This window comes from Ambystoma mexicanum, chromosome 5p (assembly GCF_040938575.1).
Source record: "Ambystoma mexicanum isolate Mex_15411 chromosome 5p, UKY_AmexF1_1, whole genome shotgun sequence".
NCBI lineage: Eukaryota > Metazoa > Chordata > Amphibia > Caudata > Ambystomatidae > Ambystoma > Ambystoma mexicanum.
This window is the reverse complement of record NC_090930.1, coordinates 190,866,071-190,884,048: the sequence shown is the minus strand read 5'-3', so window position 1 is coordinate 190,884,048 and position 17,978 is coordinate 190,866,071. Positions and strand designations below refer to the sequence as shown.

General features: G+C 45.0%; 1 protein-coding gene across 1 annotated transcript in view; it reads right to left on the bottom strand.

Moving 5' to 3' along the window:
• CAPN6 (calpain 6) overlaps positions 1-17,978 on the bottom strand; it is an 831,133-nt gene that overhangs the window by 135,441 nt on the left and 677,714 nt on the right. The window contains exon 10 of the mRNA XM_069612607.1: positions 12,622-12,824. Coding sequence (XP_069468708.1) covers positions 12,622-12,824 — 203 coding nt within the window. The remainder of the gene's footprint in view (positions 1-12,621; positions 12,825-17,978) is intronic.

The following is a 17,978-nucleotide window of genomic DNA, read 5'->3' as shown; positions in this document are numbered from 1 at the left end:
TAATGATCTCCTTTACATATCAATATATTTAGGTCATCCCCTGACCATGTGGGAACGTTTGAATAGGGGTTTGTTTTTGCCTTATATGAAGTGGACTCCAGACTCTCTGGCACCCAGGATGTGTATTGGAACCAGACGTTCCAGCCACATCCTGGAGGCACAAACACAAGGCATGCGGAAGCCCGTGAAAGCATTGGGATTCGTGGGAAAGTGCATGACAAATTAAGGACTGACCCAGGTCGACTCGACCTGGGGAAGGTGAAGGAGCAAGATGGCCAAAGGACAGGACAAAGAACCTCCTGGCATGGCCATTTTGGAGCCAGGCCACCTATTTGTGCCAAATGCGGTTAACGCGGTTTACATGACAGGACAGGGTTAAAAATAATGCAAAAAGATAGCTGCCACCAGTCCTGTCCATGACACATCTGCACAGTTCATAAAAAGTCCAGCGAGAGTATCTAGGGCCTTTGGAAATGACTATAGACTCAAGTGTGCTATATGGTAAGATACATTGCACACTTGTTACATGTTGCACAAAAGTTGCAACATGGGGGAAGGACTACGGGGAAACAAAGTCTCCCCGTACTGACTGTCTTAAGGTCATGTCAGTTTCCCATAAAAAGTGAGCGAAAGCCCAGAGGAGTGCAGCTGAAGGCTGTGCTTCTCTGGCAAAGTCAGTCAATGGTGTCTAAACAGCAGCAACAAGTTTGGCACATGGAGGGAAAATTACATACAATTATGAAATATTTCCTAACAATTAGCAGAGGATAACCTGCTTTGATGAGACAGAAGAAGTAAAGAGGCTGCCCTTTAATTGGAGCTTAGGAAAAGAAGAGTAGCTTGCATAGCTGTAGAGTTTGAAGTGTCTTGTCTTTTAAAATCCCTAACCATCCTGAAGTATAAAGTTGAAGAAGAAATACCAGAACTGTGGTTGTGTATAATACTGTCAGTGGATGACACACTGAAGTTGATGTAGTGGCATACTGTGGAATCAAGGAGTCGGTTTCCACAGTAACAGTAGTGGAAGGGTGGTTGTCAAGAGGAAAGCAACAACCCGAGACAAAGTATCCTGACAATTATACCAAATGTACTGAAGAGGTTATGAACACTTGTAAAGTTGTAGAAGAAGAAGTTGCTAATCTATTCTTTTGAACTGTGACAATGAATCTTGAAAGGAAGACATCCAGGATTACCATTGCTGCTATTTCTTGACTGGAATTGGAAGGCGCACTTTTCGAAAGAAAGCTGAAGAACTGTTACCAGTGGGGTTTTGTTTCGTGACTTTTGTTTTCATTTGCAACTTTTATGAGCTGGTTCAATACTTTACCTTTCTTTTTGAACATTAGGAGAAATTGACTTTGAACAATCCTGGTCAAAGGGATTTACCCAGGACAGTTGAAGATCATCCGAACTACTGGTTGTTTGGTATTCACTTACTTATGTTGTTTACAATTTACTTTAAAGGTTTTGTTGTTTAGTTTGAGGGACAGTTTTATTTATGTTAGGAGTGACCCCCTTAAATCTCTTACTTTTCCCTGTAAGTACCAACCAAGTACTGAGAAGAGGAGAACAATTAGGAATAATGCACACTTCATATTACAAACACCCCTCTAGTACTGGGCCAAAGAAGAGGGATATAAAGGCTTTTAATACTTAAGGTCAGGCATGTCCCATTGATCAGGTTAATTATGGTCAGGCAAGACAACGACTCACATCCGAGGCCCCGTATTAGGGCTCAGGGGTATAAAGGGAGGAGACCCAAACAAGCAAGAGGAGAAGAACAACCATGGTGGAATGAGATGAGGAGGCCTGAATGCCAGCAACAACCCCAGGGGACCTGCAGGACCAGGAGCAAACAAGTTGCGTGGTGGTTGCAGGTTGGGGAGCCTTCGAATCGGAAGGCGTGCAGCTGGAGCTGCCAAACAGCTAAGAAGCAGAAGGGACATGACCCGCATCCATTTAGGCTGCCAGCATGTCCAGAGAAGCACCCAGCAAGTCAGCGGAATCTAGGCGGTATGCTTCCCGGCTACAGAGAAGGTGAGCGGGTGCAGCAGGAGCAGCCACTGGGGAGCCGCAAAAGAGCCTGTGAGTGTCAGAGGACACGGGAAGACCGGAGCGCTCCCAGGGGACCGTATGCAAGTGATGGTCCATAAACATAAATTAATCTGAACTATATTGAATACTGAACTGAATGGATATTGTGGTTTGAATGAAAACACGTTATCTTGAATACCGAACTGAATGGAAAGTGCTATTTAAATAAGACCACAGCATATGAAATACCGAACAAACATTTGAAGTTAAACCGACATATTGAATGTTGGACTGTATGAAAGCAGCACTGTGAGCAGAATAAAGGCATATTGAAAATGTGACAATCACTTGAGTATGCTAGCAACCAATGTGAGATAAAGCAAAAGACTGATGCAGAAGAGTGTTACACTAACCAAAGAGAATATAAGTGTGAGAAGTCAGAGCCCGAAGCAGAAGAGTCTGTGAAGGAGCCAAACAAGGCTAAGGGGAACGTAAGGTTGAACAACCTGTAATGGGTGGCCCATGTGGTCTGACAACTGTGCCTAGACCAGGGAGTTCCCCACTGTGAAGATCACAGACATTGCAAATCAAGTCAAGGAGAAACAGGGTTCTGGTTGCATGACCTGTCATGGGCGGACCGCGTGGCCTGACAACTGCGCCTAGACCAGAGAGCCCTAAATGGTGACAAGTAAAATACTTTGTGAATAAACCATGGGGAACTGTGAATTGAATGCTGAAGCAAGCTAGAAGGCAGGTCAAGTGGACCTATTGTTTTCTTATAGTAAAGATCGAGCATGTGAAATCAGTATAAGTACTGCAGTGAAATTCTGGGGAAGGGAACCCAGACAATTAAAAGAACTGAGAAACACTGTCTCTTGGGGAAGGGAAACTCAAGACCTCCTTTTTGTGTGAACTGTAATGTATTGAACTTGGGGAAGTGAAACTCAAGACATGGTGGGACATCATTGAGACAAACAGTTATTGGAACTGTATTGAACTTGGGAACTCAAGACAATCTTGAGGCTGAGAACAGCTGAGATTTACTTTTGAACACTATTTGTTTGACCAAAAATAACCCCACACCATGTTTATTTCTAGATGTGAGAGCAAGCATGGGTTTTGACACAGCCAGACTTTTGATTTGGATTTACGGACATAGAATCTCCTTAGTTTCCTTAGGTAGGGAAATTCCCACCAAAGTTATAGGGCAGTTAGGCATTACACCAGCCTAATACTTAATAAAGATTTTACTGTTGAATTTGAAATCTGTTGGCTGTGTCATCTCTTGATACCATGCCTGTCTCACAATGTTTCATTTTGATAAAAACACAGTTGTCCACCTCACATGACTGAGCCCTGACAACATGAAGAATACTAACATAGCATCCACAGACATGAACACCACTAACATGATCTATGTATTAGGTGAATGCAACCTGAACCGCATGCGGTATAGAGCTCGCAAACATAGAAGCAAGAGTGTAGTGGAGAAGCCATCTTATTAAAAATGGAACCCACAGCACGTCTCTAAATGAGCAAAGACCTCAAAGCCTTTGGAAAACTCAAAAGGCTAAATCCACAGAAATACATATCCATGCAGAGCTCAGACAGTAGTTGGCAACCAGTTCCAAGGTTAGACTGAAATTAGGGAGGATTGAAACAACGGAGCGAAGGCACGAAATAGCAATTCCCAAGACGCAAGCAGTATACTCCCAGATTAATTACAGTTTTAGTAAGCCAAAGACTCAAACTCCAGAGTGTCCCCAGTGGTAATAGAAAACACAACACACACATAAATATTAGCTGAAATCTCAATAAATAAGAGTAAATCTATTCCAAACAAGGCCCCATCGCACATGACTGGAGAACACTGGCCATTCATTAGAAGCAAGCACAGATAGGACATCTGCAATACTCCCTACTCATGCACATAGACATGAAGCACCACCCAAGGCTAAGTACAAAGGGATTGACCAGTCTCCTGGCATGAGAATGACGGATGGTAACTTTTAATTAAAGGAAGCAGGTTCCATGGGCCTCTCTCCCCCTATTCTATGCCTGGCTTATATCCTGATGACCTTCGAAGTGTCCAACATTGGTAAGCAATGTGCCAAACTATGAAAATACTTCGAGACATACAGCCCAGCAAGTGGTATGCCAACCAACCTATTGTTGTGAAGATGAAGTAGTTATACCTTTATCAATATAGGGGTGGTTCCAGATGCAGCCATCAGATATGTGTAACCCAATGAAAATGTTTAACACTTATGCAATCAATATGTAGTCAAACCCACTAACCTATCCCCATCCTCCATAGGTTTTGTAAACTGATATTGTGTTATGAAGTCATTTATGACACATTTCTATTATTAAAACAACTGTTTTTATAAATTATCTCAAGAGCGAAAAGATTTCATTGCATGTATGTTGTCCCGGCTGTGTTTAGAGGTGAATAAAGGTGGGTTTTATTGTGCACTGTTTCTACTCAGTCATTGAGTCTGGATTGGATTGACTCTGTTTCCTCAGGGTTTACCTGGGTCTTTTGGGCCACCTTAACACATGGTAGCAGAGGAGAGTTGGCTAAGTGTCGTAGGATGGTTGAGGACACCACTCCGTGGCCCGAGGACTGCAGAGGCTGCCTGTGGAGAGCAGGAGTACATGCAATAGAGAGAGGATGAAAGGAGCCCTTTTTGAAGAAAGGTGCTTACTGGTCCCCGCTGGCCGACCCGCAGCACGTGAAAGGAAAAAATGCTGATAGGAGAGACCTGACACCGAAGAGTTCTGTGGATGCAAGTATGACATACGCATGGCAAAACAAGTGAGGAGGTGTGTTGTATATTGTGTGTTTTATGAAGACATAAGAAAGTGAACAAGAGATATCTTCTAATAAGGGTTGGGAAAGATCACATAGTAAGCCTCGTTATGGAGTAGTAATAAAGGGATGAATCCCGCACAGAGAGTGACAAGAGAGCTATATTGTATTGGTGTAATTATTGCTGGCATCATCTTTATGTCTACGATTTCATACGTGTTTTCTTTTTATTTGTGAAGGACTTGAAGTGCTGATGTGGACCAAGAAGGGTGGTCCATTGCGGGACTAGTGAGGTGGGGCTGCTCAGCACAAGAGTGGCATTTGTAGTTTCAATCAGAAGTCTTGAGAGGCGCAGGAGATGTGGTCTTGGAGAGAGACAAAGGTTCTGTTCATTTGTGGGGAGGGCTGCGTAAAGGAGGAATAAAGGTGAATGAGAACTGAAGTAGAGTTTGGTGATTATTGGTAAATTGTATCTTTGAGTTATCATCATAGGAGACACCCCAGTCATTTACTTATGTCAGTCATTGCGCCGAAACTACAAATTCCCACAAACCAGCTTCCTATCCTCTTTGCTAAGAGTGAGTATTCACAGATTCAAACGCATAATGTCATGTTCACCCCCTACTCAAAAAGGAGCAATTAACCATGTGATTTATCAAAAATATACATATTTTAATTTTTCAAAAAACATTACACTTAATCATATTCTGAGGCTGTGCCTCATTGCCCGTAGAAATCAGGAGGGGCATTAATCACATCACTTAGGGTTAAGATATATACCCTACAGTGTGGTATAGAAGGGGTCTGGTATAAGAACTGGTGTTCCAGGTAGATAATACACATACAAGCATAGGAATGAATTCTAGATGGTGTCTTTGTTAAATATTTTTTAGAATATGATTAAGTGTAATGTTTTTTGAAAAATTAAAATATGTATATTTTTGATAAATCACATGGTTAATTGCTCCTATTTGAGTAGGGGGTGAACATGACATTATGTGTTTGAATCTGTGAATACTCACTCTTAGCAAAGAGGATAGGAAGCTGCTTTGTGGGAATTTGTAGTTTTGGTGTTTAACCGTCCTCACCCACCCAGTCCCTAAAAAGAGGACTTTGTGTAGCTCACAAGTACGGATGAGTCATTGCCCCGATACAAGGCTATAATAATTAAATAAATTCGATGGCCACAACTAGGCACTCATTCGAAGACAGTACTGCAACACATGTGCACCTATTTACACGCTGCTTATAAGGGAATACAGTTACGGAACAGGTTAGGTATAGAAATAGAAAATGAACAAAGAAGATAGGGAGAAAGAAAACAATTGGTAGGCAGAAAGAGAGAGGGAGAAGAGACAAGAAGAAGAAAGCAAAAGAAATAAATGAAGACATGCAGAGAGGGAAAGAGAATGGAAAGAAAAAAGAGAGGAGAGAGAAGTACAACAAAATGAGGAAAGAAGTAGGGAGAGACGCCTTAAAGAAATTGATGACATTATTAACAAACATACACTTCCTGACAGAAGAGGAAGGAACTATACAAAGGACGCTTGGCAAGATGGCACTAGTATAAGGGAGAGTAGAGGATGGTCCCTGCAAGATGAAGGAAGGGATGTAATGGAAGAAGTAATGAGTGAAACATATAGGTTAAATGCCCTTAGAAGACTAGATTTTGAGGATATAGAGGATGAAGAAGACGAAGACAGTTAGGATACAAAGTTTGAAGAAGAAGAGGATGAGGAGAGTGAGGAGGAGGAGTTGGCACAAGCCCCATCCATGCGTACACAGATAGGGAAAGAGTTCACATGGGCAGAGATAGAGGAACCTGCAATGGTGCCAGAACCTGTTGAATACCCAAGATGCCCAAAGGTACGCTCAATTTATCTATAAGGACAAACAGCCTATGTGAATAGACTGAGAAGTATACGAGTACGGATGAGGGTTAGCACCACAGATGTGGTGACAAAGACAACGGGTGTGGGCGTGTTACGATGTTGCACCGGGCTAACACAATTCCCCTTTTCAGAGAAGGGGCAGGACTTCCACAATATATATCTCATGGCCACAAATGGATAAAAAATAATTTAATTTGTAAGCTACCATCACTCACATCAAGAGCAGAAAAATTGATTTATGAGTTGGAAAGGATGACGGCTGGGATGACATGAGCAGTAAGTGACATAAAAAGCCTGTTTTCTGCCATATTGGGAGAGCAATCAGATGACATTTAGAGGCAAATAGGATATGCTGGGGTGACTACACAAAATACTAAACATGACAGAGTGTCTTTTAATAATTGGTGAGCTGACGTATGGAAATTGCTTAGGGCACAGTACCCGGGCTCATCATTTATGAGCGCTATTATGACCCGTAAAATGGGAACAGACAAAGATCCAGCTGCATGTATACAGGACATTCAATAGAAATTCGACTAGAGAGTAGGGAACTATGGGACAAAAACAGCTATTTTTTATCACATGTTCAAAGAGAGCTGAGGAAAATTGTGGAATGGAAGCAAAACCATGGGCAGGAATACAATTGACTATTGCTCACCATTGTCGTCTAAAACAAGAGACGGACAGAAAGAAAGTTGAAGACAGAAAGATTGAGGAAGCAAAGTTGGTTTAGAGAGCAGCTTCTGTGACTGCGACTGAATGATGCCTGTCATCTCCTGTGTATGAAGACCATCATTGGAACTCGCCTTTCTTCCACCTGTAAATTGTCCTGGAGAGGTCTGCATCACAGTGCTTCTTGCATTTTTTCATCGACAGAGGTTGTACCTTGCAGCTGCACCCGGCCTGACGAATCCTCAACTCACAACTCCTGGGCTTCACTCACTGGAACCAACAGCAGAAGACTGATTACCCAGCGACCCCTAGATGATCGATAAAGTCACTGGGAAAATAGGATTCAGGGGGTAAGTAAACACATAAACACAGAGTATATATTCCCTCCTGCCATCCATCCACAGGATTGCATTGGGAATAAGTCCCTTTGTCTTCTCTATTCCATTCCACTCACCCTTTGGTCGTCGAACCTGGGTAGAGAAATGTATACTATAAGAACACATTTACTTACCTTTGGGATAACTTGTTAAATCATTTTTTTGTACGACCACCAACATAGGTCAATTGCAACTTATTTGCAAAGGCACCATTCTGGCGAGAAACAGTGTGGCTTCTCTGACGTTTGGGCACAATACCCCATTCTTCTTACAGTTGGGGCTACTTAAAATAGGTTATTGACTTGTGATCTGGGTCCATCATTAATTGCATCAAATATTCTTGCCTGCTTTGCTGAATACATCATTTTATGTATGTTTGTACCTGTGGTGATTTGTATCATAAAACATTGGGCAATATTCCTACCTCTTATATTCATTTTTTAGTGTGAAGGACTATAATAAATAACTGTTTATTTATACAAGACTGTCTACAATGAATTATTATGTGCCATACTGTGTGGTCTCATTGAGGACCACTGGCCCCACTCACACTCTCCTGAGAATACACCTTGACTGCTCTCCATTGCTACCTTGATTGGGTCTTAGCCAGGGAGAGAGGTTAGACCCCTGGGGAACACCACAGGTAGAGATAGAGATAGAGGAGAGTAATGACCCAAGTTGACCCTGGGAGGGTCGATCGGAGAGGAAGGAGGTCAGCAAAGCCAGGGCCTGATCGGTGATACCCAGGTTATCATGGAGACGGTTGAGCAGGATGGCATGGTTGACAGTGTCAAAGTCAGAAGAGAGATCAAGTAAGATGAGGACACAGGGGGTGTTGGAGGCAAGGTTGGAGAGCAGGTCTTCACAGATGTTCAGGAGAGCAGTTTCCGTGCTTCTGGCATCTCTGAAGCCAGACTGATGGTCATGGCGACAACAAACAGGTTCAGAGTGAAGATTAAGCTGGGAGATGGTCAGCTTTTCCAGGAGTTTACCCAGGAAAGGAGTTATGGAGATTGGAGGATAGTTAGCCGGGCAGGAAGGGTCGGCAGAGGGTTTCTTACGAAGAGGGTGCAAAAGGGAGTGATTCAGGGAGGAGGGGAGGACTCCAGTCGCGAAGGAGTGGTTGCAGAAATAAGACAGAGCAGGAGCCAGGGTGTCAATGTGGTCCTTGATGGTTTTGGAAGAACAGGGGTGAACCTGTTTTGATGAGACTTTCATAGATCAGACTTGTCTAGAAACCTCGTCTGAGGAAAATGAGGGAAAGGCAGAGAAGGAGGGAGGAGAGGTAGCTGCAGAAGGGCCAGAGGAAGAGCAGGGAGTGAAGGGAGGAGGGGGAGAGGAGGAGAGAGAGGACAGGATGCTGCAGAAGGGCCAGAGGAAGAGCAGGGAGTGAAGGGAGGAGGGGGAGAGGAGGAGAGAGAGGACAGGATGTCCTGAGTTTCAGAGATGAAATGAGAAGCCATGCACAGGGCCTGGGAGGGGACAGGAGAGGTAGAGACTGCAGCAGGATTGACCAGCTCCTTGCAGATTTTAAAGAGTTCGGCCGAGTTGTTAGATGCCACAGAGATGCGGTCTTGGATGTGGGTTCTCTTCTTGGTGCAGATAGAGAGCCGGAATTGCATTTGGAGCAGGCGGCCGATCAGTTTATCAGAGGGTGTACCGGAAGCATGCCATTTCCTCTCAGCCACCCTGCACTTGCGTTTAAGGGTGACGAGGTCTGAGTCGTACCATGAGTTGAACTTGTCTTTGGACTTCAAGCAGATCCTCATGACAGGGGCAAGAACATGAAGAGTGTCAGATTTAGCTGAGTGGAGCAAGGAAAGGGCTGTGTCAGGGTGTGAGTCAGCCAAGGGGGGGGAGAAAGTGGTGGCGAAAGCCTCAACTGACACACGCTCCATGGGTCGGATAACTGAGAATGTAGGTGGCAGTGCAGGAGTTGGCCTGGCCTGAGGGGTAGAGAGGGTGATATGGGAGGAAAAGAAAAAGTGATCACTCTGGAGACAGGAGTGGTGAGAGGAATCGAAAGGGGAAGGTTTGAAGAGATCAGAACATCCAGAGTGTGCCCTGCACAGTGAGTCAGGCCAGAGGGAAGAAAAGAGAGTGAGAATCACAGATGTCACAAAAGAGTCCAGTGGAAGAACAGGAAGCATCCAGGTGGATGTTGAAGTCACAAAGAAGGAGGAGTTGAGTGGTTGAGACCAGGAGGGAAGAGGAGAGGTCCGCCCACTCAGAGAGGAAGGAGGAGATCTGACCAGATGGCCGATAGATGGTAGCCACAGTAAGGGAGTGATCAGGAGCGAGAGAGAGAGCCTGCAGACGAGGCATTTGAAAGAGCAGTAGGCCTGCATAGGAATGACAGTGGCAGGAATCCACTCCAGGAAGATCAGGGCTACACCCCCTCTGGAACGGTTGGATCTGGGCATGGAGAGGATCTTGTAGCCATCAGGGAGGAGAGTGTCAAAGCTTATGAAAGAGCTAGCCATGAACCATGTCTCTGTGAGACCGAGGACATCGAGGTCAAGTTCCTCCAGGAGGCGGCAGATGTCAGAGGAGTGTTTGACAGCTGAGCGAGATTTTAGAGTGGTAATATAGAGAAGGTTTCTGTTCTTGAAAGACTTCTGGGGAGGGGTAAAAATCAGAGTATGCCCTGTGGAGGTGTAGAAGCAGCCCAAAGAGGGGGAGAAGAGGGCAAGGTAGCCAAGGCGGAGACAGCAGGGGTAGGCAAGGAAGCCATGGAGGGGAGAGAGGGGACAGCAGGAGAAGAAAGGAAAAGGAAATTGATGAGGCGCGAGAAGCATCTATCAAAGAGGAGAAAGTTGGCCTGAGGGCATTGGACCAAGACGGTACCATTCATGTAAACATTAATGATGACCTTAGAGGAGTGGAAGGACGCCAAGCGGGCCTCCCACCGGGTGCTACCATTAATGGCAGAGGGAGAGAAGGGAGAGAGCACAAAGACCATGTGTAGAGTCCATAGGTCTGGCAAGAGAATGACAAAGAGGATGTCAGTGAAGGTTTGCCTGGAGGAGGAACTGGTATAGGTGTCAGCGATAGGGAGGCCTGGGTTGGAACCGGATGTCCTTTTAAACTTCTTCCTACCAGATTTAGTCAGGAGTGCAGGATATTCGATAGAGAAGCAGTTATAAAAGATAGGAGAGACAGAGAGCACCATGGAGTAGGTAGGGAGAGGTGAGAAGAGGAAGAGGGCGGGGAGAACACTAGGGAAGGAGACAGAGCAGGGAGCAAGCAGATGAGACAGAGAGAGATGAGACAAGTTGACAATTGGGCAAGACGACAGGTTATTAGATAACGGTATAAGGTTAGCTAGATGAGTGCTGTGCTGAGGGGCAAGCAGCAGCATGGCACTACTTTCACAATGAAAATTTATAGCAAAAGAAAAACACCTATGTTTGAGAGTCCTGAAGTCGGGAAAAAGGCCTAGGTGTCACAGTGCAATTTTAAATACTTTCACAATGCAATTTTTTAAAACAGGAGAATAATAGGTAGAACACACTTAAGTGTATGAAGCGGCTATGTGGCAGGGTTTACAGGGCCACTCCTACCATACTTAGTCGCTGCTGGTTGACGGCTGGCAACTGGCTTCCCATGCTGACACCTGCAGACACTTACCGGAGCTGCCTCGAATTGAGCCGCCCTTTGCCTTGGGACCCTTAGCCACAGGGGCTGCCAGGCAGAGGGGTGACCAGGGAAGGTTAGTTAAGACGAGAGGTAAGCCTATCAGGGGAGGAGGGTGGGCTGGGAGGCGGCAGGGAGGAGGGAAGGCAGATGAGAGGTTGAATCGAACCGGGAGAAACTCGTGGGCACCGGGCCCAAAGAGACACACAAAAGGGCTTTTTAAATCAATTTATGGGGCCCAGTAGGGTCGTGAAACAAGCCCACTCACCTCTGCAGCGCCTGGTAAAAGTGGCGCGCACACGGGGTTAACGCCGACTACTGCAATAAGCAGGAAGCCAAGGAGCCAATCCGGGGAGGAGGGAGGGCTGGGAGGCGGGAGGACGAAGGGAAGGCAGAGGAGAGGTTGAAACGAACCAGGAGAAACACGTGGGCACCGGGCCCAATGAGGCACACAAAAGGGCTTTTTAATTCAATTTACAGGGCCCAGGAGAGTTGTGAAACAAGCCCACTCACCTGTGCAGCGTCTGGTGAAAGTCTTCTTATTTAGACAATCTTGTTATTTAAATATAGCAAAATAAAACCACATTTAATTTTCTAACACAGTTCACATATTTACTTTTCTCACTATTAAACTAACTGTTTAACTTCACCCCCAAAACGACAACATGTATCATTACTGCTCATTGCCTAACGGATATAGGCCCTTACCCAACCTCCGGTCTTGGCTTTGCCTCAGTCCATAACTTGGTAGAGGGTCATTATCCTGCATTAATAATGTATTAACACTAACTTTATATCAGCGGATGATATTTATATACAGCAGATTATTAGAACATTCTTACAATGCTGTCATTATAAAGTTGTCCTTATATAATCCTCAAAATGTTACTAAGTTATGATACAGCCCTGCAATTTAAATGTGTGACTCACATATTGCAACAATGTCTGCAGTAGGTGTGTTCACGTTTTGAGCTACCCTACCAGCATAGCCGAGTCTTACGTATGGCGTTCGGGGCAAGCGTGCTGTATTCCATATCAATTGCCTCTTCTTTAGGTACCCTCAAACGCATCTCAGCTTTGGCCACCATGTATAATATCTTGCATAGCGTGTTTGTGCATCAACATAGTGTAGAAGACATTTCCTGTATACAGTGCATTATGACTGGCACATTCCCGTGCACCACGCACATGAGGGTACCTGAACTGTGAAGGAACATCCGTGAAGATCCGTAGAATGAATTCACTGGTGATGCCAGGCTGGAATGTGGTTGGAATGATCACATATCGACCTCGTTTGAGGACCCTCCTCATGAACAGGGTGCGTAGATTGATGTATTCAGAAGTGACTTCTTTCTCTTGCACGTGGATCTTGTGAATTCTATATTTCCTGTTCAGCTCCACCTAATGGGAGAAAAAACAAGTACTGTACATGTATGGGTATTTCAATTTTCAAACTAATACATGACTAGGTATTTGTAAAGAAAACATTTGCAAAACAGATGCCAGTTTGCCAAACACACACAGGAGCATTTGTCAGTACATTTTAGTGATGCCTTTGCATACAATATATCTCAGTAGTCTGTCAGTGTATTCCAGGATACCCACATAAGAAGAGTGGCTTTGCCCATAATGAAAGCAAAGCCATTGTAAGAACAGAGGTGGCCATTTCTATATATACCAGTATTCAGATACATGCCAGTATTAATATGTAAAAACACTCTCCATATTGCCATTAATACAGCTGAAAGAAAATGGCCATCTGGTTGTGCCAGTATAGGGCAGTATCCCCACTTGAGAACACTCATGGAGGATTTGCCTACAATGGCAGTCATATTACCATGTCACTGTATAAAGCATGTCCATGCTGTGTGACAGGGTCAGAGTCCAAGCTGCACAGGGACCCCTCCCAAACTGGTGTAGGCAGCCTACTAGGGTTTATGCCAGAGCTGATCCGACCCCAGAGGTGGGGTGAGGAAGTTGACTGGGCCCATGAACCATGAAAGCCCAGCCCTGGCGGAAAGCATAGTGGAATATTGACAAAACAGAACAGGTGACCAAAGAGTCCAATTCCAAGGGAGTGAGGACAATACCAGGATGGGCAGTGGGTTAAAAGCCTCATACTCAGGTGCAAGAATGAGAGGTGTTCAGAGGATGTTGGACTTGAGAGGAGGTGGACGGTGAGACCAGATGATGGTCAGCAGAAGGAGGAGCAGAGTGCTGATGAGTTTGTGGGCGTGTTGGATGAAAGTGCAGGTAAGGTGTATGAGAATGAGTGGTACCAAGCTTGAGAGGTTTTAGGGATTGGTGCGTGTGTGTCAAAGTGTTAGGGGAGAAAAGAGAGAGTCATATAGGATAGTGTGAGAGTAGGAAGAGGGTGAATGTAGATAGTGGAAGGTGACAGAGGGACATAGTGACAGAGAGAGACAGAGAGAGAGAGACAGAGAGACAGAGAGACAGGACATGGTAGCAGGACGGAGGTAAGAGGAAGGAGTGTGAGAAGATATGAAGAAGGAGGGAGAGAGATGAAAAGAAGAGACATGTGCAGAGAGAGGTTAGATAGCTCAGAGGGGGAGATAGAGGACCTTGGAAGATCGAGGGGAGGAGGAGAGAGTGAGAGAGGGAGGCAGAAGGAAGAAAAAAAGAAGGAGAAGAAATTGAGCATAGGAAAGAGGGAGAGGAGCAGTCAACCAGCCATTCTGCAGATCTAGTCATCCCAGACCATCTCTATTGAAATATCACACTGTTCCCACTGTAGAGGAGGTCCCAGACATGGCCTTCAGCCCATTCCCTCTTTTCGAGGTACCGGGAGCATACTCGCCAAAGTATGTGACATATGAGGAGCAAATGAATCAACAGAGAGCTGCACTGGGACTCTGCCCAGTATACATCAGAAGATTCATACCTGTTGAAGCGCCCATAACCAGACAACCCTGGGCAGCATGGTACCCTATCAGACAGCCGTACCAGCCTCTGATACGAAATGAAGAGTTTCTACAGACGGTCCATGAAGAGACCCAAAGAGCCCTAATGGAAGGCCCGTGGAAATGACACAAGGGCCTGAACAGACTCGTGAATGAACAAAAGCGGCTATCAAAGACAAGCACGCCAGTGTGAGTAACTACGAAAATAAATGTAATGGACACAGACAAGAGACAATGTTAAAACGTAAAGAAACGTTGCTGCGAGACAAGATTGAAGCAACCGACCAGTTAAATGTGTGTAAATAGGCTTGGAATGCAAGAGGCTAAAGAAAACGATACTGATTGCAATGCGTAGTAGAAGATTAGAGCGGCAAGCGGCAACAATATATCTACCTCAATATAAGACCCATTACACCAGTGCGAATCCATTTTGTAAAAGCAGAAACGTAGCCAGGCTGCCAGCGGCCAGACAGGCCAAGTTTCGTAACCGAGCCAGAGGCAACAGAAGGAGCGGAATCGAAACTTAACAAAGAGCGGCTCATGCCTAGGAAATCAAGGTCATCCAGAGGAAGGGAGGAGAGTGTCAGCTAACAAGACTCAAACTTCAGAGCATAGCAGCCTGCCCCATGAAGGTCAAGATAAGGGGGGCCCATGCAGGTGGCAAGGCCGAAACAGAATTAAATACACTAAAAGCTGGAAACTGAAGCAGATTCATGGTGGACTAACACGTGACCAGCCAGGCGCGAAGAGGTACCACCGTCTGATATCATCCAGGACTCGAGGATGCCATAACTTTTCCTGATAAGAAGCTACAGTTTCGAGGCCAGACCCAGCCAACTAATTGACACATAGCCCTAAGAAACTGATTGATGGAAGGGAGGCAGGGTGAAACTTGGGACACCAGGCCCTTGGGTGTCCATTCTGCATGCTGCTAATTAAAATGGGGATTTATGTCTAGGGGTGTAACCTGCCCAATCACAATGGACCAAGTTATCTAGGGTTCTACATAGCATAGAACCAATGAGATGTCGTACTTGTAGTGACGTCTCTCACATGTGATGTAGTGGGATGGGCGTAGACGCCCACCTGTTAAGAATTACCCAATCCGCATGCTCCATTATCATATACAGATATAGCACCTATACTTAAGTTACCTTTCCTAACCAATTATATTGCATGTCGAGTTTTTTAGAATTAGACGTCAAATGATGACGAATATTGCCTATAAGAATTGCTGTTCAACTGAAGCTCGAGGAAGTCGGAGCGAGACAGGTGATCATAACGATGCTGATACCCTACTGAGTCCTTATTATTTAGTCGTGTTGGAGTAAGTGAATCCTGCACCCACTTTCCTCACATGGTGCAGCTATCTTGTCTTACAACTTCTAGAGGGTGAGCGCTGACCTATGGGCCCGTCAGTGAATTCCTCTCCTCCTGAACACTTGGTAGCAGAGGATGGTTTCGGCCATTAATTATTGATTATATAATACTAAGCCACCTTTAGACCGACGGCACAAATTAACTCTGGGCCTTCGGCAATATCACAAGACCTTTCGCCATTCCGGCTGAGTAGACTGAGAAGCTTCCCGTGGACAATGATAGCGTAAAACTTCAAAAACTCCAGTGGGTCTGAAGGAACCTGCCTTCCAAGCATAACCCATCTCATTCCCACGGGAAGCCAATCGGACGAAAAACCCTTAAAAGGCTGGAAGAGGAATGGGCGGTGATCCCGAAGCTCCAGAGAGGAAAAGATGCGATCGGTGAGTGAAACCACAAACTCGTTACTTTGACAAATGTCTTGTAAGCATTACAGCGAGTAAGGGAAAGGTAACGGTGGGCGATGGAGAAAAAATTAAAATAGTATATATATAGGGGGTAATGACTCGAGCTTCAGAAATAACGAGTGGATACCGAGGGTCACCCGAGAGAAAAACAAGGGATACCGGGGGGACACCTGAGAGAAAAAAAATGGGTACCAGGGGGACAGCTGAGATAAAACAAAGGATTCGCCTTGTTCCTGCGCTTTAATACAGCGGTCAGAAGAAACGTGAACTCATAGCCCATATAATAGGAACAATTAGACTACGGTGACGTTTAAAGACACATCAAGGTGTTAGTTTAAACTCTATGACGGGGTATTGATTAGAAGGCAGGTATATGTATGACCAGCTGGTGTCTGTCTTGTCTGTCAAGTGTCTGTCATATGTGTTCTTTTGTATGTCAAATGTAATAGAACTGTATCGTTGATTGTCCAAAATGAAATTTGGCTTTATGCGATTCTGTAACTGAGAGGGAATCGCCAATGAATTGATGGTTTGGAGTTAATTGATAGTAAAACAAATTTTTGGCGGGAAAAGATTGGATTGGAGCTTGCGTATTTGGTGCTCGCTCATACTATTGGAAGGATAAAAAACTGTATAAATATTGTTGGTGACGAAATCAAGAATGGAGGAAGTTACTCCACTTGCACATTTGTGCAAGCAGTTACCCAAGCATGCACCAAACCTCAAGAAGTATTGCACAGAGTGGGTTAAGGGTACCGCCCACAAAATGTTTATGCCTTGGCCACAGAATGGGTCCCTTTCTAAGGCTGTTTTACAGCATATGATGACCTTCCTACACGCCACATATACAGGCAAGAAGCTAGAGAAATGTTTTGCTGTTCTAGAATTGTGGAAGATGTTTGAAGAAACGAATGTGGAAGAACCACCCACAGACTGGATACTAAATGTATGTACGGAGAGTGGTGAGACGCCTACCGCGCCACCAGCCCCACCTGAGCCAGTCATTGAAGGGAGTAAGACAGAGGGGCTTTACCCGCTAAGAGAACTTGAGGCAGCCACGGGGTATAGCAACCCCGCATATGAGTCGCCTACATACAGTAGTGACGACAATAAGGAAAGGGAACAGGAAAACAATATTGCCTCCACGGTCTCGAGGGACAAGGAGAGACGCGAAGATGAAGGGAAAGATCTGGCATGGAGTTGTGCACCTACTGATAAAGAGAAAGAGGGAAATAAACGAAAGGGAAATGAAGGTAGAATTGATGAGATAGCATTCGCGAAAGACAAATGGATGGGAGGTCAGATATTAATGAAGTTGAATGGAAAAGGAAGTGATGATATAAGGCCAAGAGAGAGGTCTGATGAGACGCAAAGGGGAGAGAGAAAGAAGGAGATGGAATGGAAGTAAGGGATGAAAGGACAAGAAAGAAGAATGGGCTAAAGCGAGAACAACTATATCGCGAAGAGCAAGAGAAACAGCTCGATCGCAAACAAGAGGCAGCCTACGACCAGTAAAGACAGACTAAGCAAAGGATGGAAGAAGAGCAAAGGGTACATGAGAAGAGAATGAAGAGAAGAGAAGATGAGGAAATTAGAAGGGCAAAGGAACATAGAAACGAAAGGATGAGGGAAGTAAACAAGGCTAGAGAAGAAGCAAGGAAGCGCAAGGAAGCAGATGAGGAAACAGAACGAAAGCGCAGACAGAGGGAACGGCATCTTGAATATCTGGAGCGGGAAGTTAAAAAACCCAATCCTGTTGTACAATGGGAAGACATAGAAGAATTCTTTCCTGCGAGCGACTCGGTGCAAGGTATAAGTGGGACAATTATTGGAGATGACTTCGACACCAG